The 25,977-nt window shown below is 43.8% G+C and overlaps 1 protein-coding gene across 1 annotated transcript in view; it reads left to right on the forward strand.

The window, feature by feature from the left end:
• LOC115098742 (glypican-5-like) overlaps window positions 1–25,977 on the forward strand; it is a 1,173,655-nt gene that overhangs the window by 206,555 nt on the left and 941,123 nt on the right. Inside the window, exon 2 of the mRNA XM_029615616.1 lies at window positions 18,099–18,232. Coding sequence (XP_029471476.1) covers window positions 18,099–18,232 — 134 coding nt within the window. The remainder of the gene's footprint in view (window positions 1–18,098; window positions 18,233–25,977) is intronic.

A 25,977-nucleotide genomic window follows, 5' to 3' on the forward strand; every position in this document is an offset into this window, starting at 1 on the left:
CCCTCCTAGCCCCCACTACAGATTTGATAAGGGCAATGGTCAGGAGGCACCATTTTGGAAAATGGCTGCCACAGACCCAGAGGCTAGGGGGCACTCTGGGCTAACACTGCACCACCAATGCCTGTTTTTAAGATTAGAGGAGGTCTGAGGGGTGGGCTAGTGTAGAGAGAGGGGCCTGGCTTCCACTATGACTACCCTGGAGATATATTTGTATAAGGGGGTGGGGAAGGGATGGTCCACTGAACCACCAGGGCTATTTTTGTTTAATAAAGGGGGGTCAGTGAGTGACCTTGGGTGGGTGAGTGGGGGGTTCCCAGCCTCCGGGGCTGGGTTTTTTCATTAAATAAGAAAGGATGGAGATATTTGGCATGGGGCATCTGCCCTTCTTTAAAAGTTTTTAATATTGTACACTACGGCCACCTCTAAGGATGACCAGGAAGTGGAATAAGGGGATCTATCCAGACCCCTGGGATGTTTTACTTCTTTGGGTAGGGGCTGTTCTTGTGGTCAAGTAGCCCCTTTAAGGTTTGGCTATGGGTGCATCGGGACATTCATTAATGTCTCAAAGTATCCACGGGAAGATAACAACTCGAAAGGTAGTGGTGATAGGTCATAGCCTGCAGCGCAGGTACACCGAAGGAGTCTCTCAGTAGTGACAATATGGTAGTGACCTGTAGCACAGGAAATACCCAGGTAGTCTCTCCGTAGTGATGGTATGGTAGTGGCCTGCAGCGCAGGGTACTCTGAGGGAATCCCCACAGAAATGGTATGGTGGAGGTCTGAGGCACAGAAACACTGAGAGGATCCTGAAGGCGAAATGGTAGTGGCCTGCAGCACAGGGTACACAAGAGTAGCTCCTACTAGAGAGAATACGGTAGTGGCCCGAGGAACGGGGTACACCGGAGAGGATCCCACAAGAGTTGATAGAGTAGATCCGTGGAGTTAGGTACTCACTGATGAGTAGTTCCAGGAAGGATCCCGAGGAGTGGGACAGGCAGCAGTCCAAGGCAGAAGACCCTCTGAGGAGCGGATAGCCAGAGATGAGGAAGGGCTTCCGAGGAGCGGGTACCCAAGGCGGCTCACGCTGAATGCAGGAACAGGAAGTCCATGAGCGAGAGCGGATTCAGCAACGAGGGAACTCCTTGCTAACTCATCGATAGGCAGGACCAGTCAGGTTAAGTACAGCAGAGCGAAGACGTCATCAGGAGGGGATGCCCCCGAGGTTCCCACCATGATGTATACAAGAGTGGCCCTTGCGCGCACACACGCGCCTATGTGATTCCTTGGGCAAGATGGCGGTCGGCAGTGCCCACGCTGTCCTGGGAATGCCAGACAGATCGGCAATCGCTGGCAGAGGTTGCCATTCTCCCCAATACTGACAAGGCAGCAAAGAAAGAGGTGAGCATTAGTGGTTGCAGCCATCTGCGACCGACGGGCGTAACATTTAGTAAATTGTCAAAATATCAGTGAAACTTAAAATGCAGATTTCATATATAAAAATGGATTTAGGCAGGCCATAATTTGCCAATAGGCACACTAGGCCTGTGTCTAGTGTGGAAGAAATCTGGGGGGGAGCAGGAGCAGTAGGCCAAATGAAGATTTCTTGTCTCCCAAGTGTGCTGAAAACTGAGAGCAACCTTTTGCTTCCTGCCCCAACTCCTCCCCTTCAGTGCACAGAATTGGAGGGAGATGGTTGAGGCTGGAAGGGACAGCAGAGAAAAACTGCTCTAGTCCAGGGCTGCTCAAACTGGTCTTACGCGCCCCCCCCCCAGCCAGTCGGGTTTTCAGGATATCCCTAATGAATATGCATGAGATTTATTTGCATGCACTACCTCCTGTGTTTGCAAATATTTCTCATGCATATTCATTAAGGATATCCAGAAAACCCAACTGTCTTGGGGGGGCCCGTAGGACTGGTTTGAGTATCTCTGCTCTGCAGGGAACAGGAGGAGAGAGGCAGTGTTGCCAGTTGAGTGGGTTTCGCACCCAATTGGGCTACTTTTTGTGATCTGCTGCCGGAAACCTTTTGCTTTTTTGGGTGCTGGCTTTTGGGCTAGTTTTATGGGTGTGTGCATTTTTTGGGTATCTTCTTCCTGGTCTCCAAAAGAGCTTTTGCTGATTTATTACTAGCTACTTCCCAGCTTTTTAGCTGGCTTTAGAGAGCAAGAAAAGTTTGTCTCTAGAAACAACTTTGTACTTAGATGAAATAATTTGAAGGTGGTAATTTTCAAGCATCTTTATTGCCGATACTACTCATATTATTTATTTTAGGACTGTGCTGTGCTACACTGACTGAACGCTACTGGGGAGATACGGGGCAGTTAACAGAGGCTGGTGGAGGAAGTCGGTTCGTACACTCAAAATGATGTAATGAACGGATATCTGTATCTATTGGGAGTGTGAAGCACGAGCGTGCCACTGTGACTGTAGTCCCTGAAGCACAGGTGTAAGTGGGAGGTGGGGGGTGCACCCACCACCAAATGCTCTAGAACAGGGGTGGGCACTTCCAGTCCTCGAGGGCCACAAACCAGTCTGGTTTTCAGGATATCCCTAATGAATATGCATGAGAGAGATTTGCATGCACTCTGCCTCAGTTGTATGCAAATCTATGTCATGCATATTCATTAGGATATCCTAAAACCTTGACAGGTTTGTGGCCCTCGAGGACTGGAATTGCCCACCCCTGCTCTAGAAGCTAGTACTGAATCAGCTCCCCTTTCCACACCCCCCCCCCCCCCGAATGCTCTCCCTACCCAGTGGGCACGCTTCCCCCAACCAAGCAATCAGAGAACACTTATGTATTTAAATTTGCTCAAAATTACTGAATCTCTCAGATCTTGTGCACTGTCGGTGAAGCTGGTTTTACTTGCTGAAATTCAACAATATTTTCGTTTGTGTAGAATTACAAAAGGTCCAGAGGTTGCAAGGTTTGGAGATAATGCCCATGCATTTGAAAGGCAGAATAATAATGGTACTGGAGATTTGAAGCCAAAAAAAAGTTTTTAAAGTGCAGTTATAGCTTGATTATAGAAAATATGGAGAAACTGCTTTGTGTATAAGATGTCATTTTCACACTAACTTAAAGCAATGTTGCCACTGAAAAATTTTTATTTATTTATTTTTTTTTTTTGCAGTTTTTTAGTTTTGGGCTACTTTTTGGGCCAGATTTTGTGATTGGGCTACAAAAATATTTTTTATCACTGGGAGGTGAGGCCAGAGCTCATAGCAGGGAGCAAAGTCACTCTGCTCCCTAATCCAGTCTCTCTCCTTCTGTCATTCAGGGACATGAGGGGAGGACATGAGGATCCTGGACCAGATATAGAAGAGCAGCAAAGAACGTTGTCCCTTGGACCTTCTTCTCTGTTGTCTCTTAGGCCTGGATTCACCAGTCTAATGCAGAATGTTGAATCCAGCAAAAATGGGGGGCGGGGGAGGGGGTGGGCCTGCGAAAACCAGCAGCCTTCACACCACCGCGGTGTTTTCGCTGCTGGCTTTCGCATCCAATAGCGCCACCGTGAAAGGTGATGCTATTGGGCTCGCTACTGGCGACGATAACGTGTTTACCTTATCGCCGCCATCGAAGACATCGCAGCGTCTGCCTCCTTGCTGCCCCGACTCCTCCCCTCGCCACCTCGACTCTGCCCCCGGCAAGCTATCGCAAGTGATAAGTGATAGAAAATGACCCCCTTATCTTGGAATAGGAAAGTGAGGGAGGTGACAGTATCAACAGTGCCTAGGGATGGAAAAATCCGAAATCCGTCACTGGACATAGGTAATAGGACTGAACAAATTCAAACTTCTTTAAGAGAGATTTGCAAAATGTTTGTTGAACTCAGAAACATTCCAGAGACTTTTTGAACTGGTTTGATGAATTTCTTCTGAAAGAAAATGCCGTTTGAAGGTAAAATCCACAACAAAACCATGGCAGAGTGATGTTGATCCACAGAAAATCAGATACAAATCTGCCAGAAATCCACTGTGGTATACTATTTATTAATTGGTGAATCTGTATAAGATTTTCCTGAGATATGCAGGGGAAGTTTTGATGGATTTCTTAGGGAATCTGTATTTTCTACAAAAGTATAACTTGGCTGGAATGCATCAGTTTCACATTGAACATTTTAATAGTTGTGTATCTCTAGCTGGGAACTAGGCACTGTGTGTAGTAGGGATGTGCATTCATTTTAAATAAAATTGGAAATGTGAAAGCGAAACAAGAGAAACCAACAGAATTTCATGGGTTTCTTCCATTTTGTTTTGAAAATTTTAAATGAAAAAAGAAAACCTCCCTGTGGCAGCCTAGAGGCTTTTCTGAGGCCTCCTGGGCTTCCAGGGAGCTGACATAGCAAGGACTCAAATCCCTCTCTCCTCTCTGTATGATGCCTCCCCCTCTCAAAACTTTTTTCGTGGTCGGAAACCACACCAGCCCTTACATCTTCTGTAGGGATACATCATTCTAGGAGGGCAGGAGGGAAATCCACTCATCTCCTGCCCCTAGCTCCTCTGTATTTCAGTGGTGCCAGTCGGCCCATACCAGTGCCTTATTGTGACATAAAATGGCAATGTGTAAGGACTGGCTTTCACTATTTTCTTGGATGTCCGTATGTTTATATGGTCATATAAGAAAATGGTGCTGGATGGAATAAGTGGGGGCCGAGGTGGTTCCTGGCCCTGAAACATTTTTGCAATGGGGGGTGGGGGGGGGGGTGGAGATGCCTGGGGGCCTGGGGAGGCTCTGTTTGGGTTTTTCTTTTTTTGTTTTCAGGGATTATTTATATCTCTAATGTTTATTTCATATCTCTAGCCGAGACTCTACGACTGACCCCCCAGAAGCAAAGAAATTTAAACATGACCTAAAAACATGGTTATTTCAAAATGCCTACAACCTAACAAAAACTTCTGTACACAGAGCTTGCACCAAGAAGGACAAATTCATTAAGATGCTAACAATTGAGCCAAAAACTTCATCACATCCAAAAATATCCCCCAACCATGTCCAAACAAATAAAACTGAAACATATTATATAGCAGATCCATTCCACCCCGATTACACCATTCAACGCATGTGCCGATCTATAATATGTATGTTAGATGTTCACATCAAGTTAGTGTACATCTCAATTTATTATATGTATGTCCTGCTGTAAACCGTTGTGATCTTCAATTGGAACGACATCTTTAAAGGACAGCAATGAAATAGACATTAAACAAAATGCAACTGTGGAAACACCTTGCCCCCTTAAAAATGAAGTTTTGGAAGCCACACATCTCAGCATGAGATCATTTGTGGGTTAACTGTTATGATTTGATTTTTTTTTTCAAGAATGTAGGTATATAACAATTCTAAATAAGTAAATAAATAAATAAGTAAATCCCTGTTTTCATATCACCAATTTATTGTAATCCACTATTTGAATCTGACTTTTAAGCTCTTTTTTTTATAAATAAGGAATAAGCTAAATGCTAACATTTCACAACTTTGCTTATGGGATTATTTTAGTTGAATAAATACAGAATAAGGACCCTAATTCTTATCTTGTCTACTCAATTTAATTCCTGTTTCTTAGCCCTGGGCCCTCTATCCCCCTGCCCCCCCCCCCCTCTTCACTTCACAGCAATTAGGACTTCTCTCTGCTTTTCCAATACTGCCTTGAATTCTGTTACTGATTTTGACTTCACCACCTCCGTGCCTTCACCACCCTCTCTCTGTAGAAATATTTCCTAATGGTACTCCTTGAGACCTCTTGCTTAAGAATTTCATTTCTATTGAAGAATGTTTGATCCTTGTGCATTATTATTTAAGGTATTTGAATATTTCTACCATACCCTTCCCTCCTCTTCTGGCCGTTAAACATATATAGGTTATTAAGTCTCATCTCATAGGGCTTTTGGTGCAGGCTCTGCACCATTTTGGTAACCCTTCTCTGGTCTGTCTATTGGAGGTATTGGACGCAATTCTCCAGATGAGATCTCAGCAATGAAACATACAGTAGCATTAACACTTTCTTTTTCCTACTGGTTATACTCCTTCCTGTGTACCCTGGGTTTACTAGGGCTCTAGCTACCACCATGTTGCATTGGATTGTTTTTTTTACCTTATGATCATCAGATGGGGAGGGCAATTTACAAAAGTTATTTATCCAGGTTAAAGGACTTCTTGAAAATTGACTACACTGTGTGCAGTTATCCATAACGTGCATACTTTTATTTGCATTTTTAAGGAGGTATTCCCAGTGTGTGGTTAGGCCAGGCAACAACATGCATACTTTTGTATTTTCAAAATTATGCACCTTGTTTTGGTCAGAAAAAGTATTCAAAAAGCAGGTGCAGATCTCTGCAGGTGCTTTTGTCTTGGGCAGTTTTCAAAATAAAAGTTGCTTGTATTTTCCCATTGAGAACTGGTGCAAAATGTGCTAGAAAAAGTATTTACAAACTTTGGGCTGGATTCATTATTCTTTGGTGAATGATGAATCCTGTGAAAAAGGGGGCGGGCCTGCAAAAGGCCACAGCCGTTCGCATTGCGGAGGTGCGATGTCACCGGCCGCAGTGCGGCTGGCTGCAGCCTTTCGCACAAATAGCGCCACCATAAAAGGTGGTGCTATTCCTTGCATTACTGCCGGCGATAATGTTCCTCACATTATCACCGGCAGCGGTGCCGCGGCCGACTCCTCCCCCTCCCCGTCCCGACTCCTCCCCTCCCTGTCTTTACTTCCTATCACACGCGAAAAGGCCCTAACGCACGCAATAAACCTTTAGAAAATAACCCCCTTTGTCTGCACAGTATCTAAAATGACTCACTTCATCATCTTGAGGTCTGTCTCTTTCTTGGTACACATTAGTATTTCAACCTTCTTCACTTACTGCTTCCTTGGATTTCTGTACCTGAAGAACAAAAATCTTGCTCTCAAATATTTGAGTGGAATATTTAATGAGTGGAAAAATGGAAATGAAAATCTTTTAATTGATTTGTTTTCTCTTAAACCTAGGGAGTTGCCTCATTTTTCTGAAAGCTTTTAATGGAATTCACTTGGACTGACTTTCCACAGAATGTTCTTCTGTGTATGATGCTATTTTAATTAATTATAAAATTTGACTTAACCTTTTAAGCTTGTCAATACAAGACCGCAGGACAAATGTCACCATTAGCAAGGTCTGACTTAAAATGATTATTAGTAGCTAGAACTAGGTATAATACTGCAGCAGAAATAAATATCACCATTCATTTGTTAGCCCCAGTTCTCAAAAGTATTTCTCTGTTAATGAAAGGCAGACTTCACTTTTAATGTTTCTAAAAAGATTTTTAAAAGTGCATGATATATCATATTGAATGGAAACCTCAATAAAAATCATTTTAAAAAAAACAAGTGCATGGAGTAGAGAATTTGTTTTCAAAATATCATCTGAATGGTTTTGAATTTTGTATGCCTTTTCATTTACAATATGAAAGAAATGAAAGAAATCCTGAATAGTTTTCTCCTAGGGGTATCAAAATGAGTCCTGTCACATTTCAAGATGCGTCCAAAACTCCCATAAATCACGGACACAATTTTTAACTCAAATTGGTGTGTCCAGTGCTATGCAATTTAATATACATTCACAGAGATTAATTACATTATCATATAATGAACCCTTTAGGAATGTGCAATTGTTTAAAATGAAACTGCAAAACACATTGAATAAGGCTAATTAATTTAATTAATGGGGCCCCAAAATGAATCAGGGGCCCCCCACATGACATTAATCTTATTTGTTCATTTCATTTTATAGTAATGATTCAGGTCTAGGTCTAAGCCTGAAGCGGGGCCTCACCCAGAGCATAGGATGAGGTTCAGAGCAGGGGCCATGGCCTAGGCCCAAGCATGATACCAGGGACTTGGCAGAGACATGAGCCGAAGCCGAGATCCCCAAAAAGTGAAACAACAAAAACCCATAAGAACATAAGAAAATGCCATACTGGGTCAGACCAAGTGTCCATCAAGCCCAGCATCCTGTCTCCAACAGTGGCCAATCCAGGACATAAGAACCTGGCAAGTACCCAAAAACTAAGTCTATTCCATGTAACCATTGCTAATGGCAGTGGCTATTCTCTAAGGGGTAGATTTTAAAAGCTGTGCACGCGTAACTCCTTCTGGACTTACGCGCGCAGGGCACTCACGCAGGGCACTCACGCGCCGGCGCACCTATTTTGCATAGGCCGCCGGTGCGTAAAGCCCCGGGACACGTGTAAGTCCCGGGGCTTCGTAAGAGGGGTGGGAGGGGCATGTCCGGGGCGTGTCCAAAGCCCGGGGGCGTGTCCTGGGGGCGTGCCCGGGGTCAGGGGGCAGTCTGAGGCGGGTCCGGGGGCATGGCAAGACTTCGGGGGCGGGCCGGGAGGGCGGTCCCAAGTCCCCTGGCACTGCGGCCTGTGCCGGGGGCTGACGAGGCGGCGCGCACAAGTTGCGCCTGCTTCAAGCAGGCGTAACTTGTACAACAAAGGTAGGGGGGGTTTAGGTAGGGCTAGGGGGTGGGTTAGATAGGGGAAGGGAGGGGAAGGTGGGGGGATGCGGGAGGGAACTGAGGCAGGCTGCGTGGCTCGGTGAGCGCAGGCTGCCGATTTTGCGCAGCCTTGCGCGTGCCGACCCCGGATTTTAAAAGATACGCGCGGCAACGCGCGTATCTTTTAAAATCTGGCTTACTTTTGTTCGCGCCGGTTGCACGAACAAAAGTACGCGCGCGCGTATTTTTTTAAGATCTACCTCTAAGTGAACTTAATAGCAGGTAATGGGCTTCTCCTCCAATAACTTATCCAATCCTTTTTTTAAACACAGCTATACTAACTGCACTAACCACATCCTCTGGCAACAGATTCCAGAGTTTAATTGTGCGTTGAGTAAAAAAGAACTTTCTCCGATTACGTTTAAATGTGCCTCATGCTAACTTCATGGAGTGCCCCATAGTCTTTCTACTATCTGAAAGAGTAAATAACCAATTCACATCTACCCGTTCTAGACCTCTCATGATTTTAAACATCTCTATCATATCCCCCCTCAGCCGTCTCTTCTCCAAGCTGAAAAGTCCTAACCTCTTTAGTCTTTCCTCATAGGGGAGTTGTTCCATTCCCCTTATCATTTTGGTAGCCCTTCTCTGTACCTTCTCCATCACAATTATATCTTTTTTGAGATGCGGCGACCAGAATTGTACACAGTATTCAAGGTGCAGTCTCACCATGGAGCCATACAGAGGCATTATGGCATTTTCCGTTTTATTCACCATTCCCTTTCTAATAATTCCCAACATTCTGTTTGCTTTTTTGACAGCCGCAGCACACTGAACCGACAATTTCAATGTGTTATCCACTATGACACCTAGATCTCTTTCTTGGTTAGTAGCACCTAATATGGAACCCAACATTGTGTAATTATAGCATGGGTTATTTTTCCCTATATGCATCACCTTGCACTTATCCACATTAAATTTCATCTGCCATTTGGATGCCCAATTTTCCAGTCTCACAAGATCTTCCTGCAATTTAACACAATCTGCTTGTGATTTAACTACTCTGAACAATTTTGTGTCATCTGCAAATTTGATTATCTTACTCGTCGTATTTCTTTCCAGATCATTTATAAATATATCGAAAAGAAATGTCCCAATACAGATCCCTGAGGCACTCCATTGTCCACTCCTTTCCACTGAGAAAATTGTCCATTTAATCCTACTCTCTGTTTCCTGTCTTTTAGCCAGTTTGCAATCCACGAAAGGACATCACCACCTATCCCATGACTTTTTACTTTTCCTGGAAGCCTCTCATGAGGAACTTTGTCAAACGCCTTCTGAAAATCCAAGTATACTATATCTACCGGTTCACCTTTATCCACATGTTTATTAACTCCTTCAAAAAAGTGAAGCAGATTTGTGAGGCAAGACTTGCCCTGGGTAAAGCCATGCTGACTTTGTTCCATTAAACCATGTCTTTCTATATGTTCTGTGATTTTGATGTTTAGAACACTTTCCACTATTTTTCCTAGCACTGAAGTCAGGCTAACCGGTCTGTAGTTTCCCGGATCGTCCCTGGAGCCCTTTTTAAATATTGGGGTTACATTTGCTATCCTCCAGTCTTCAGGTACAATGGATGATTTTAATGATAGGTTACAAATTTTTACTAATAGGTCTGAAATTTCATTTTTTAGTTACTTCAGAACTCTGGGGTGTATACCATCCGGTCCAGGTGATTTACTACTCTTCAGTTTGTCAATCAGGCCTACCACAACTTCTAGGTTCACCGTGATTTGATTCAGTCCATCTGAATCATTAACCATGAAAACCTTCTCCATTACGGGTACCTCCCCAACATCCTCTTCAGTAAACACCGAAGCAAAGAAATCATTTAATCTTTCCGCGATGGCCTTAATTTCTCTAAGTGCCCTTTTAACCCCTCGATCATCTAACGGTCCAACTGACTCCCTCACAGGCTTTCTGCTTCGGATATATTTTAAAAAGTTTTTACTGTGAGTTTTTGCCTCTACAGCCAACTTCTTTTCAAATTCTCTCTTAGCCTGTTTTATCAATGTCTTACATTTAACTTGCCAACGTTTATGCTTTATCCTATTTTCTTCTGTTGGATCCTTCTTTCAATTTTTGAATGAAGATCTTTTGGCTAAAATAGCTTCTTTCACCTCCCCTTTTAACCATGCCAGTAATCGTTTTGCCTTCTTTCTACCTTTCTTAATGTGTGGAATACATCTGGACTGTGCTTCTAGAATGGTATTTTTTAACAATGACCATGCCTCTTGGACATTTTTTACTTTTGCAGCTGCTCCTTTCAGTTTTTTCTAACAATTTTTCTCATTTTATCAAAGTTTCCCTTTTGAAAGTTTAGCACGAGAACCTTGGATTTGCACACTGTTCCTCTTCCAGTCATTAAATCAAATTTGATCTTATTATGATCACTATTGCCAAGCGCCCTCACCACCGTTACCTCTCTCACCAAGTCCTGTGCTCCACTGAGAATGGGCCTCCTATAGTAGCATAACTATCTCCTTACTATGATGTTACCCCCAGAGGTTCTTTCTCTCTCTTCCCCCCCCCCCCCCCCCCCACCGTAAAGTGCAAAAAAGTTATCACACTCTGTGGTAATACCTATGCAAAGCACTAAGGTAGCGCATGTTGTGATAAACAGGTTATTACCATAAAACACATCCCTTTTCCTATCACATGCTATATTTACTGCATGTTGATAAATCCAGGCCAAAGAGTGTGGGAGTACTAGGCTGGAATTATAGAGGATTAGAATAAAGCATAGAACCATAAAATAGGTGAAGGAGTTGGAGAAACATTTTTTTTTGTTTTTGACATTTATTCTGGGACAATACACGCCAGTCTAACCAACAAACAAGCAGGGTACAAGAACCAGGCTGGGACTGTAGAAGGATTCAAATGAAATTAAGAACTATAAAACAGGTGGAGTGGCAGGAGACACTTTTATTCTTTAAAAACATGTTCACTTTTCTGAGGAAAAACAAACACCCCAGTATAACCAACAAACTAAGAACAGCAAACACAGAGGCATCTAAACTCTTATGCTCATGAATAATAGGAATGGTTAGTAGATGGAACAGTAGCAGTAAGGCCTCTGTGATGGTATAAGAGACATGGCAGGCAGGCAGAACAGTTAGGGCCGGATTTTAAAAGGGTTACGCGCATAAGGTACGGGCGTAACCCTTTTAAAACCCCCCTGCGCGCGCCGACCCTATTTTGCATAGGCTCGGCGGAGCGTGCAAGCCCTGGGACGCCATAAGTCCTGGGCCTTGCAAAAAGTGGCGGTCAGGGGCGTGGCTAGGGGCATGGTTTTGGATTGGGGGCGTGTTCGGGGACGTGTGGGCGGTCCGGGGGCGTGGCCGAGTGCCCCGACACAGCGGCCTGTGTCGGGGCATGCCGTGCCGGCGAGCGTAAGTTACTACTGCCCAGAGGCAGTAGTAACTTTTCAGATAAAGGTGTTGGGGGGGGGGTCTAGATAGGGCTGGGAGGGTGGGTTAGGTAGGGGAAAGGAGGGGAAGGTGTGGGGGGGGGGTGGAAGGATTTCGGAGCGGCCTCGGAGGGAACGGGCAGCGCGCACAGGGCTCGGCACGTGCAAGTTGCACAAATGTGCACCCCCCTTGCGCGCGCCGACTCCGGATTTTATAAGATACGCGTGGCTACAGCGTACTTTTGTTTGCAGCTGAAGAAATTTGGAATCCGGTAGTAGTGAAGGGAGTGTATTTGTCCCTCTGTGAATAGACATTAAATAAGATGAGAGAGATATGTATTAACATCGGGTGAATTTAGAAAATGGATAGGAAATATTGATCTATTTATATTCAGTAGAATTGAAGAGATACGAGTTAAACTTTTTTTGATGTTCAATGAGAGGAGTGAAGACAGTGGAATGAAAGCATTTATGAAAGTATCTAAGAGATTTCTTGTAAGAGTGGTAGATATTTTGTAGAAGGATAGAGAATTTATTAAAAAAGAATTTTTAAAAGAATTTTCGATATTAATATGTGTCTCAAATTGCTTTAATAGATGAAGAATTTGAGTTTCAATCAAAGAAAGTTGGAGTTTTAAGAAAGACCAGTGTTATATCTACAAATCGGCAGAATATCGCATACACAGTGACATAATAAGAATATTTTCAGCTCATCGTTTTCAAATTCCCCTGATGAAGCCGTAAGGTGAAATGAGGGCCCGGTTGGGATTAATAGAAAGATCATGGGATTAACTGAAAGATCATGTGATTGATATTCAATGATTGATGTACGGATACAAAGTAAAGTATTGAGATATGCTCTACTTTTTGTAAAGAGGGATTAATGGGAAGACTATGGGACTGTTGTCTAAAGATTGATGTATTGAGACATAGTGAAGTATTGAGTCTTTGTGTTTTCCGAATGCACATTCCGAATGGTTATGCTCGCTGCTCAGAATATACAAACCAAATATACAATTACGTTCCATGGACAAATGTATTCTGGAAGTTCCAACAATCAAATTCGCACGATTAGATATGACACGTGAGAAAGCTTTCTCGGTCGCAGGCCCACGCCTCTGGAACTGAATCCCAGAAGATATTAGACTGACACAAAACACAAAGGAATTCAAAAAACAACTGAAAACATATCTGTTTACTGCTGCCTTTCAGCATATCTGATTTAAATAATAAGTACTGCTAATGACTATATAACAAAGTATGGAGAAACTATTAATACGCTACTTTAATTTTTGGTTTTTAATATGTATAATAGTATTCTTTTTAATTATGAATGTCTTATTGTAAACCGCCTTGACGGACAGATCCTGCCCATAATGCGGTATATATAAACTTTTTAAATAAATACATTTCTGTAAAGAAAAGGAATTGTTCAAGAAAAAATAAGGACTGTTTAAATTTGAATATTTGTTATGAATGGACAGAATGTGTTGAGTGTGTATGAGTATGAGTGAGAATGTTTTTATATAATATGTGAAGAAATAAAATGTGAACATTTAATACAGATTTTATGAATGACTAATGTAATATGAATGTTTTGATTTGATATGTTTCTACAAGTACAATAAACAGAATTGTTTGAGAAAATAAGTTGTGCTTTTACTCCACTCCACAGGGAGTGTTCTATGATATTAATTATTGGGCACAAAGGAAAGTGATATATTGCCTAAATTTTGGGTTTATATATATATATATATATAAACCCAACATTTATATATTTATTTATATTTATTTCTTAACTTTTCTATACTGCGCAAACAAGCTTATCAAAGAAGTTTACAATAATCAAACCTAATTTACATAAATCTAATTTGCATAAAATAAAAAATGCAGTAAAACGTTCAATTTAAAACCACTAACACATGCTTTCAGAAATGCAGAGAATTAACCTTCAGGCCTGTTACAATGTCTGGTAAAGTGAAGCCTTCACTTTCTAAATGCTAGATAATTAGACTCTTATCTAATATTCAATGGTACTGAATTCCAGAGCACAGGCCCATAGACCGAAAACATTCTCTTATGAAACCCCTTTTTTTTGAAAATTTTAACCCCAGGCATAAAAACAGAAGGCCCTCCAAAGAATGTAAATTACACCTTGGGACATACTGTTGCGCATGGCTCATTGAATAACTTGCACCCTCAACCCGATTTGCTTTATACATCAGACTGATGATTTTAAATTTAATCTTTTCCTTAATAGGGAGCAAATGCAATTCAGTTAGAAGTGGTCTAGTGCTAAATATTCTTGGATAGCCAAACACTAATCTGGGTGCCATATTCTGCATCACCTGAAAACATTGCATATCTGAGCAGTACTGTCTGCACGCTTTGCTGGACTAGTGTCACTGCCCAGACAGAGAGACACAAAATCAGTAGCACCATTGCAATCACCCCCCGTCCCCCCACCCAGACCCTTCTCCCCGAAGGGAGAGAAAAATAAGCAGTAAAGTACTACTGCTGGTCTTTCTCTGTTGACTAACACACGGGCCGATTCAGTATGATAAGCCTGAAGGCAGGAGTTAATTTCGGCAGGCACAGGGAAAGTGTACAGAAAAGCAGAAAAAACTGCTTTTCTGTACACCCTCTGACTTAATATACTCAATCACGTGCCTAGGAGAGTGGCCTGGGTGTGCGTCGGGAGAGTGGGCGCTCGTCTCGGAGCGCCGGCTCTCCCATGGTTTTTACTGTATTGGCCTGACAGTGGGTGAAACTAGTGCAGCACAGACTAAAATTATTGACAGTATCCAGAAAGCTTTTTTTTTTTAAGTTGAACTTTATGAGAGCTCAAATTCTGCATCCTTCCAAGGCTAAATCCACAGAAGAAATGCATTCTAATTCTTGCATGTGCTCAGTTGTTAGGATCAATGTCTCTGGATCCAAAGAGCAGTAACAGGCTGATTTATAAAATACAAGCCGTTAAGCCCGTTAAAACGGGCTACATCCCTCTGTCTCTCACCTCCCCCTCATTCTCTCTCCCCTCACTCTTCACCACCCCCCTCCCTCACCCACTCCTCCCCACCCTCCCTCTCCTCTCACTCAGTCCCTCCCTCCCTCCCACTCAGTCTCACTCACTCCCCCCTCTCTCCCTCCCTCTCACTCACTGTCCCACTCCCTCCCTCTCTCTCCCCCTCCCTCTCTCTCCCTCAGTCCCACTCCCTCCCTCTCACTCAGTTCCCCCTCCCTCTCACTCAGTCCCTCCCCCCAGTCCCTCCCCCTCACTCAATCCCTCCCTCCCACTCAGTCCCTCCCTCTCACTCAGTCCCTCCCCCTCACTCAATCCCTCCCTCCCCCCAGTCCCTCCCCCTCACTCAATCCCTCCCTCCCACTCAGTCCCTCCCTCCCCCAGTCCCTCCCCCTCACTCAATCCCTCCCTCCCACTCAGTCCCTCCCTCCCACTCAGTCACTCCCTCCCCCCTCTCTCCCTCTCACTCACTCAGTCCCACTCACTCTCCCTCAGTCCCACTCCCTCCCTCAGTCCCACTCACTCCCTCTCACTCAGTCCCCCCTCTCCCTCTCACTCAGTCCCACTCCCTCCCAGTCCCTCCCCCTCACTCAATCCCTCCCTCCCACTCAGTCCCTCCCTCTCAGTCCCTCCCTCTCACTCTCTCTCTCCGTCCCTCCCTCTCTCTCTCTTCTCCCTCCCTCGGTACTGGCCGCTACCGCCGTCGCTACCGCCGCCGCCGCCGCTCGCTACCGCCGCCGCCGCCCGCTGCTGCCACTGGACGCCGCCATTTTTTTTCTTAGCGTCAGACCGACGTGCTCGCCCGCACATGCGCGGTAGAGCTGTTCTCTACTGCGCATTTGCGGCACGTCGGTCAAGCTTCGTTTATAGGTATTGATGCTTCTTGTGGTCTCTGTGACATGGACTTCCCAGACTCTGACAAGGCAGCAAAGTCACACATGAGGCACAGGGAAAGAATGCTACAGATAGAATTTGTTTCATTCCTGGAACCTCCTTCATTCATTTCAGGGATTAATAAAAGAAACAAATAGGATACCACTTGTTTCAGGATGCCCATTTGTTCTAAATGAATGTACATCCCTAAAATATATGCTCATTTATTATACATATGAAAATAAAGTAAGATATGCACATGTAAAACCCGATTTATGTGCAGAATTCAGTAATATTTTAGAATATGCTGTTGCGAGCAGGGCAGTGGACCCCTGGGTCGGCCTTGTGGAGAGAGATGGTAGAGCACTCTGCGGAGAAGAGGTAGGCCGGGAGGCGGTGCCAGGCAGAACGTTGAGCTGGAGTCTTCGCTCTGGAAGCTCGAGGACCCCCCGGGAGGAGCCCGTGAGGTCCAGAGCCGCTGGGACTTAGGAGACCTAGGATGCTGGACGGCTTTGCCCTGGAAGCCCGAGGAGCCCTCTGGGAGGAGCCCTTGAGGTCCCGAGCCGCTGGGACTTAGGAGACCTAGGCTGAAGAAGGTGACTGAGACTGACCAGGGTCGAGGCAGGCGACAAACGAGAAGAGTCAGGAACAGGCCGGAGTCAGGAATCAGAACAAGCGAGAGTCCAGGAGCTGGAGCAGCAGTAGAAGATCCGGAACTGGAACCAAGGGTCTCCAGGAACAGGAATCAACGCGAACTGGAACCAACAGCAACAGAAACAGAGCACAGCAATGAGCACCAAGTAGGAACTCGTTGCAAGGCAATTTGCTTCAGTCAGACGCCGGGTTTAAATACCCACCGGCGTCTGACGTCACTCCAAGGGGCGGCCCACGATCCGGCGGGAAAAGCCCTTTAAATTCCTCCTCTTTGCACGCGTGCGCGTGCCTAGGAGGGGAGGAACCACGTTCTGGGGCTCGGCGGCGTCTCCCTCGTGGAGACATCGCCGCGATGCAGGCCGAGCAGGCCCGAACAGCCGCGACTCTTGCGGGGACGGGAGCCCGACCCCCGGACCTCGCAGACGGAGCAGGTAAGGGTAAGACTCGCGACCGAGACCGCAACATATGCATGCATAACTGAAATTACCAGTTTCCTGATTCCTTCACCAACTCAGTCTTTCTCCAGGTCATCGAGACCCTCCTGGTTATTCAACTTGAACTATGCACAGTTTACCCAGACCTCTCAACCAGCCAATAGCACACAATAAACAAGTCTGATATTAATTACGCAAGATAATTAGCAGTGAAAAATTACATGAATATGTTGGCAAATGTACGCATGTAAGTGTCTCATAAAACTGTAACTTACATGCGTAACTGTTGGCCCTGATCTGGAATGCCCCTAGACTGCCCCTTTTTTCAGCACATATACTTGTGCATGAAATGTAAAGTACATGCCTACTGTGGATGTTTTAAAAATGGCGAGTACACAAGTACAGGCTAGTTATACCATAGAAGCTAATTTTTACCTGCATTATTTGAAAATTACTACCTATATGCATATAACCTTATTCAGACCGAGAAGAGGTGTCCTCAGAGGCAAAGTTGTGCAGGACTTTGGATTAAAAGTATGCATATAAATTTCCTCAAAAATTTCCTGTGTAGTTATGCATGGGTAGATTTGGAGGGATAGTTTTCAAAGTTAACAGATGCTTATATGGACTGTTACCAAATTACCCCTCATTAACATATTAGCATATATTTTGCATTAACACTAACACAAATTTACATGTCAACAATCCAGTTAAAGTTGTTAACCACTTGTAATAAACAAAATGCATTAATGTGCTTTAGTACATTGGCCCCTATATTTTAGATTTTTGCCTTTGACTTAAGAGTGAAATTTAGTAGAGATATTTCTGTGATAAATTAGTAACCTGATTTTTGAGCGAGAGCATACAGTAAGGGACAAGTTGTCCAGCCATATTAATATTATGGTAAAAAATTACAAATTTGCATTAAATACTGTGCTGGCAGGTAACTATTATACAGTTTATTACTGGAATTATAGCAGTTATAATTACATCGACCAATAGTGCATAGTTGTTTGAAAATTACTGCTTTATAATCTTCTGTTTGACCAACAAATCAAAGTTCTTTTCAGAATCATTTACAGGAGGTTAAATACAGAAAATGGTTGATTTTTGTTGTATTTGTATTACTGCATGGTTGTTAATGTGTTTATTTTTTTGTGTGTCTTAACAGGTAGACAAGGTGTGTGGGCAGCCAGAACAGAGGGTAATGAAATCGTCTCTGGACACCATGATGCAAACTGAGGAAGATACTGATACCTATTCTCTCCGTGAATCGCATACTGCCACTCTTAACACTAAAAGAAGGTATAATAACCTGAAATAATAACTGTGAATTATATATTTTATTATTAAGATTGTCTAGAAACTATTTACTTGCAGTAGTGCCTCCAGGTGATTTATAAATTCTCTGCTGTAACCTAGCCTGATTTCTCTTGCATGAGTTAGTCCTCGACACTACAGTCAATCTCTAGACTCCTAAAAGACTTAACATAAAGAAGAATGAAACACAACTTCAAATTAATTCATTAAACTTCCAACTTGCTTTAAAGCCAAAAGTATTATGATTTGAAAGATAGTCATATAATGATTCCACTTTATTTTCTACTGGTCTTCTGAATAATAATTTAAACCCCCCCAGAAGATTTATGCATTTGTTCCTTGTTACTTTTGAGTCCTGTTATTCCCCTTTATTTTGGTTGGATCTCTGTTCAGAGAGAGAATTTGTTTAGTGTTATATTGTTTGCTCCTCTATGCTAATTGCTTTCAGAATGGTCTGGAAAGGTCGAAGTCCTTCAGCTATATGGAAAATCTGTTCCTAGCACTGCTGCTGAACAAATCACTCTGCCTTTCTAGCTTAAACAAAAGGTTTGAGTTGCATAAAGGAAAAATGAAGTATCTGAAAGAATATTTTGGTAGTACTGCTGTTTTAAAATATAATTTAGAATAAACAAATAAATCAGTGTGTCCCTTTTCTTCCTATTTGTCACTCATGTAAAATAATAGTTCATAAAAGTTCTTCACAGCCATTCTTAATAAAGCAGGGTCTTACTGTACTGTGCAATTACACCATCAGAATTCAAATATGCATGTAGCTAAACTTTTTTTTATAGACGGCCTATGTCAAATTGTTCATGTCTCATAGTTAAACTATTACAGAATGCTTCCCAAATCTGTCCTAGAGGCAAAGCTATTTTAATTTTTAGGATATATGTAATGAATATGTATGAGACAGATTTGCATATATTGGATACCCAGTGTATGCATATTTATCTCATACATATTCATTGTTGCTTTCCAAAAAATAGACTTGTTAGCTATACCTCCAGGATTAAATTGGGAAACACTGTTCCAGCTGAGTAAAAAGGACTATTAACTTTTTCTTTGCTATTTAGAGCAGAGATGGGCAAGGTTTTTAAAAACAGGGCCACATTAATGGTTCTTAATGCTTATTGGAACTAAGGGCTGGGGGAGGGTTCCCCTTAGAGCTCCATGAGCAGGGGGGAGGTGGCGAGTATAGTGGTAAGTACTCTGCACAGTGAAAAGCCCAAAGCAGCAACCATATCATTAAAAAGAATAATTAAAACATAGAAATGACGGCAGAAGAAGACCAAACAGCCCATCCAGTCTGCCCAGCAAGCTTTCGCACTTTTTTTTTTCTCTCACATACTTATCTGTTTCTCTTGGCTCTCAGTAACCTTTTTTTATTCTATTTCCCTTCCACCCCACCATTAATGTAGAGAGCAGTGTTGGAACTGCATCTAAGTGAAATAGCTTAATTAGTTAGGGGTATTAACCACGAAATAAGCAAGCTACACCCATACTTATCTGTTTATCCAGACTATGTAATTCAGTCCTTGTTGATTGTTGCCTAAATATAGATCCACCTTTATTCATTTCCCCCTGCCGTTGAAGCAGAGAGCCATGCTGGCTATGCATTGAAGTGAAGTATCAGTCTTGCTCCCCTGCCGTTGAAGCAGAGAGCTATGCTGGATATGCGTGAAGTGTCAAACTTCCTCCCCTACCGTTGAAGCAGAGAGCTATGCTGGATATGCATTGAAAGTGAAGTATCATGCATTGAAAGTGAAGTATCAGCTTATTTGGTTTGGGGTAGCAACCGCAGTTACAAGCAAGCTACTCCCCGCTTTTTTGTGAATGCAAATCCTTTTTTCCACATTTCCTCATTGCCGCTGAAGCTTAGAGCAATGTTGGAGTCGCATTAACCGTGTGTATGTTTATTTAATAAGGGGTAGATTTTAAAAAAGTGCGCCTTCGCGTACTTTTGTTGGCGCACCAGGCGCCAACAAAGGTATGCTGGATTTTAGTAGATACGCGTGTATCTGCTAAAATCCAGGATCGGCGTGCGCAAGGCTGCCGATTTTGTGCAGCCGGCGCGCGCCAAGCCGCGCAGCCTGCCTCCGTTCTCTCCAAGGCCGCTCCGAAATCGGAAGGAACTCGCTTTCGCCCTCCCCTCACCTTCCCCTCCCTTCCTCTATCTAACCCACCCCCCCGGCCCTATCTAAACCCCCCTACCTTTGTCGGGGGATTTACGCCTCCCGGAGGGAGAAGTAAATCCCTGCGCGCCAGCGGGCCGCTAGCGCACCGAGACGCAACCTGGGGGCGGTTCCGGAGGGCGCTGCCACGCCCCCGGGCCCGCCCCCGAAATGTCACGTCCTGCCCCCAAATCGCCCCCGACATGCCCCCCTCGAAAAACCCCGGGACTTACGCGAGTCCCGGGGCTCTGCGCGCGCCAGCATGCCTATGGAAAATAGGCGCGCCGGCGCGCAAGGCCCTGCTCGCGTAAATCCGGGCGGATTTACGCGAGCAGGGCTCTTAAAATCCGCCCCTAAGTGTATTATCACCAGATAGTAGCCATTGTTCCCGTGAGCCACCCACTCTTCATTCACATCCTCTAGACTTTATGAATCCACAGAGTTTATCCCACGCCCCTTTGAAGTCCTTTACAGTTTTGGTCTTCATCACTTCCTCCGGAAGGTCATTCCAGGCATCCACCACCCTCTCCGTGAAGAAATACTTCCTGACATTGGTTCTGAGTCTTCCTCCCTGGATATTTAAATCGTGACTCCTGGTTCTGCTGATTTTTTTCCAGCGGAAAAGGTTTGTCGTTATCTTTGGATCATTAAAACCTCTGCTCCTCCTTTCCTCCAGGGTGTACATATTTAGATTCTTCAATCTCTCCTCATAAGTCATTCGATTAAGACCATCCACCTTTTTGGTCACCCTTCTCTGGACTGCCTCCATCCTGTCTATGTTTCTTCAGAGATACGGTCTCCAGAACTGAGCGCAGTACTCCAGGTGAAACCTCACCAAGGACCTGTACAAGGGCATCATCACTTCCCTTTTCTTACTCGATATTCCTCTCTATGCAGCCCAGCATTCTTCTGGCTTTTCTTCTGTCACATTGTTTCGCCGACTTCAGATCGTTAGACACTATCACCCAAGGTCTCTCTCCTGCTCCGTGCACATCAGCCCTTCACCCCCCATCGAATACAGTTCTTTCGGATTTCCACATCCCATATGCATCACTCTGCACTTCTTGGCATTGAATCTCAGCTGCCATATCTTCGACCACTCTTCCAGCTTCTTTAAATCCCGTCTCATTCTCTCCACTCCTTCCGGCGTGTCCACTCTATTACAGATCTTAGTGTCATCCGCAAACAGACAAACCTTACCTTCTATCCTGTCCGCTATGTCGCTCACATAGATATTGAACAGGACTGGTCCCAACACCAATCCTTGTGGCACTCCGCTTAACACCGCTCTCTCTTCAGAGTAAGTTCCATTTATCATCACATATTGTCTTCTGTCCGTCAACCAGTTTGCAATCCAGGCCACCACCTCGGCACTCACTCCTAAGCTTCTCATTTTATTCACCAGCCTCCTGTGCGGGATCGTATCAAAAGCCTTGCTGAAATCCAAGTAGATGACGTCGAGTGCTCTTCTTTGATCCAACTCCCTAGTCACCCAGTCAAAAAAGTCAATCAGATTTGTCTGATAGGATCTTCTCCTGGTGAATCCATGCTGCCTCTGGTCCAGCAATTCTCCCGACAATAAACAGAATAGTATCAAATAGTTAAAAATTCATATAAAAACATTCCAAACACTCATAAAATATTTGAAAACAGACACATCAAATAATACCCAATAATTAAAACTAGTAAGAATTTTAAAATAATTCCCCAATCTCCATATCTGGGATTTTTTGATTTCTAGATGCCCTGAGATTCTCATGGATTAGCAGGCAGAGAAGAATAGGGGTAGTTGCACACACATACACATAAACACATGCTCTCTTCCACTGACTCACCCACCCACCCACATACACAAATATTCTCTCACCCACCCATACACACAAGCTCTCTCTCAGCCACAGATACATGCTTTCTCACCACACATAGGTTCTCTCTCTCCCACACCAACAATACTCTCACCCACCCTCAGACACAATGCTGTCTCTCACCCATACACACATGCTCTCTCTTATCCACACATGCTCTCTCACCCCCCCACCCCACACACACAATGCTCTCTCAACTACTCAAACACACTCATACATGCTCTCATCTACACACACACACACAAGCACCTACGCTGTATCTCACCCACACAGGATCTCTTTCACCCACCTCTAACCCACCCAACCCCACATCTCTTTCACATTTCACACACACACACACACACACACACACACACACACACACACCTTCTTTCACTCACTTTTTTCCTTTCTTGAAGTAGCAGTCTCCATTTGCCGCCCCCACAGCTGACGTAACTGAGGTCCTGATGAGAGAGAACCATACTACTCTGCTCCTCCTAACCTAAGGCCCTGCTGGTCAAACTGCTGATTATGGTAGGGCCACGCTGCTATCCCTACTATGCTATGCTATGCCTCTAAGAGAGGGAAGTCATTGCCAGCTGCCGACACCTAGGTCGACATCGTCAAAGTCCTGCGATATCCTGCGACATCATTGCAAGGCGCTAGTAGGCCAAAGATAATGGGGTAAATTGATTATGTAGGAAGGCCGAGTTTGGCCCATGGCTATAGTTTGGCCCATGGGCTATAGTTTGCCCTCCCGTGATTTAGAGACCTATATGAACAGGTACTCAAGGAGTTTTATTTGCCAATTGGTATAACTTTTAATAGCATGATCACAGTACTAATGTGGACATTAACACAAAGAGGTCGATATTCAAAGGATTTTTTCTGGGTACATTTTAAATTTCCCATCTCACTGAGCAGATAAATTTTAACTGGATAAGTCATAAAATGAATAAAGCTGAGCAAAACACACACACACACACACAAAATGTGAACATTTAAAGGATGTGAGTGGTTAATGTCTAAACCAAGCTGTCCCATCAAAAATCTTTAGTCTCCTATATATATAAAAGGTATAATTTATTATTAGAGTAATAAGCCACTCATACAAAGTTCATTTCAAAATCATCTATTAAGCTATCAACCCAGAAGCAGAATATCCTAGATCCACAAGTTTGTGCAGGGAAATTCAACAGTCCATCAATCTCTGGCATGGATCATGTTTTGCTGTAACTGCAACAGGGGAGGGGGTTAAACCAGCATAGAATCTCTAAGAATAAACACAGAACAGTGATTATCAAAACACCTAAGGACAAAGCCAGGAATACCAAACGGAAATGAGATCACATAACGAGCGCATTTTATTTAAAGTTGCACTTCTCATTCACGAGTTATAAAAAGTTGACTCTTTTCCTTTGAGTAATCAACAATTGCACATTTATAATCTTATGTGAGCGCTCAAAGAGGCCTCCTTGAAATTTCATTGTTTCATCAAGTACAGCTCACTGATATTAAAAAGAGACTTATTTTGTTGCCAGCCATACATTGGGGAATTCCCTACCTATGGTCCTTTCAAAGATACTAAACATACATACTAAACATACATTTTTTCCATCTAGCCTTTGATACTTAGGTATCTATTTAAGAGCCAAGAGACTAGAATAGTTATGAATATTTCAGATCATATTTGACACAGAAATATATTTTATTTGTTTGTCTATATATATATTAACTGACACTATGGGGTAGATTTTTTTTAAAAATGTGATCGCGTACATTTGTTTGTGCAGCAGGCGCAAACAAAAGTACGCTGGATTTTATAAGATACGCGCATAGCCGCGCGTATCCTCTAAAATCCTGGATCGGCGCGCGCAAGGCTGCCGATTTTGGGCAGCCTGCGCGTGCCGAGCCGCGCAGCCTGCCCAGCCTGCGCAGCCTCCGAGGCCGCTCCGAAATCGGAGCGGCCCTCGGAGGGAACTTCCTTTCGCTCTCCCCTCACCTTCCCCTCCCTTCCTCTACCTAACCCACCCCCCCGGCCCTATCTAAACCCCCCCCTTATCGTTGTCCCTAGATTTACGCCTGCGAGAAGCAGACGTAAATCTACGCGCACCAGCGGACGGCTGGCGCACTGTCTTCCGACCCGGGGGCTGGTCCGGAGGCCTGGACCACGCCCCCGGTCCCGACCCTAAAACGCCACGTCCCGCCCCCAAAACGCCGCGTCATCCAGTCCCGCCCCCAACACGCCCCCTTCAAAAAACCCGGGACCTACGCGCGTCCCGGGGCTCTGCGCGCGCCGGTGGCCTATGCAAAATAGGCGCGCCGGCGCGCAAGGCCGTGCTCGCGTAAATCCGGGCGGATTTACGCGAGCAGGGCTTTTAAATCCGTCCGTATGTATGTAAGCATTCGGGCGGATTTTAAAAGCCCTGCTCGCGTAAATCCGCCCGAATGTCTCTATCATAAGAAAATAAAAGTTGCAATATTGGGTCAGACCAAAGGGCTATCAAGCCCAGTATCCTGTTTCCAACAGTGGCCAAACCAGGTCACACATATCTGGCAGGATCCCAAGGGGTAGATAGATTCCAAGCTGCTTATGCCAAGAATAAACAATGAATTTCTGCAACTCTACCTTAATAATGGTTAATGGACATTTCCTCCAGGAACTTGCTCATACCTTTTTTATATGCAGCTACACTAATATCTTTCACCACATCCTCTAGCAATGATTTTCAGAGCTTAATTATGCATTGAGTAAAAAATATTTTCTCTTATTAATTTTAAATGTATTACCTAGTAACTTCATTTTGTGTTCCCTGATCTTTATACTTTTTGCAAGAATAAACAACTGATTAAAGTTTACTTATTCCATTCCACTCATGATGTTATAGACCTCTATCATATCTCCCCTTAGCCATCTCTTCTCCAAGCTGAAGAGTCCTAACCTCTATAGCCTTTCTTCAGAGGGGAGCAGTAGTCGTGGCCAAGTGGCCTGGAAGAAATTCTGTGTAGAACGAGTAGATTGTAACTGGCTTTTCAAGGGTCATCACTGTTTATTCAGTCTGAACTCCTCCAAATTTATACAGACCTGCCCCCCCCCCCCCCTCCAGTCAGTACTAGGGATGTGCATCAGGTGCCCAATCTCTGTAGAACGAGTAGATTGTAACTGGCTTTTCAAGGGTCACTACTGGAAGATTGTTTTGATGTAGCAATGCCTCCTTTATAAAGGACCAACCTAAAGCACAAATCAATCACTATTGAGGGATCCAAAATATAAACTAAATAAACTCAACTATATCACCTCACTTATTCATATTCATTATTATAATTGAAAAATAGCAAACACAATACTATATTAATTAATTTAATTATTTATGTTCAACCAAAAATATTTTTTTTAGGACGGAGTGGAAAGTTTCATATATTATTGTGTTATCATTGCCCACTGGTAAGGATACATGAATTTTTAAAATAATTAACGATCCACCTCCAACCACTTTGTATTTGTGTATAAAGGGGAATAGGAATTAGACAACAACCAAGAGGGCCCCAATTTCTATGATTTGGGGTACTGATGCGTAAATGTAAGGGAAAAAACACAGGACTGTTTCTACCGCCAAGTCCATAAGCAAAGCACGTTAAACAGCACTGTTTGGATTTTTAAGCAAGTACATCATCCAGTAAAATATGTTGCTAGCTGCAATTTTTATGGGTTATC

The sequence above is a fragment of the Rhinatrema bivittatum genome, chromosome 9, assembly GCF_901001135.1.
Source record: "Rhinatrema bivittatum chromosome 9, aRhiBiv1.1, whole genome shotgun sequence".
NCBI lineage: Eukaryota > Metazoa > Chordata > Amphibia > Gymnophiona > Rhinatrematidae > Rhinatrema > Rhinatrema bivittatum.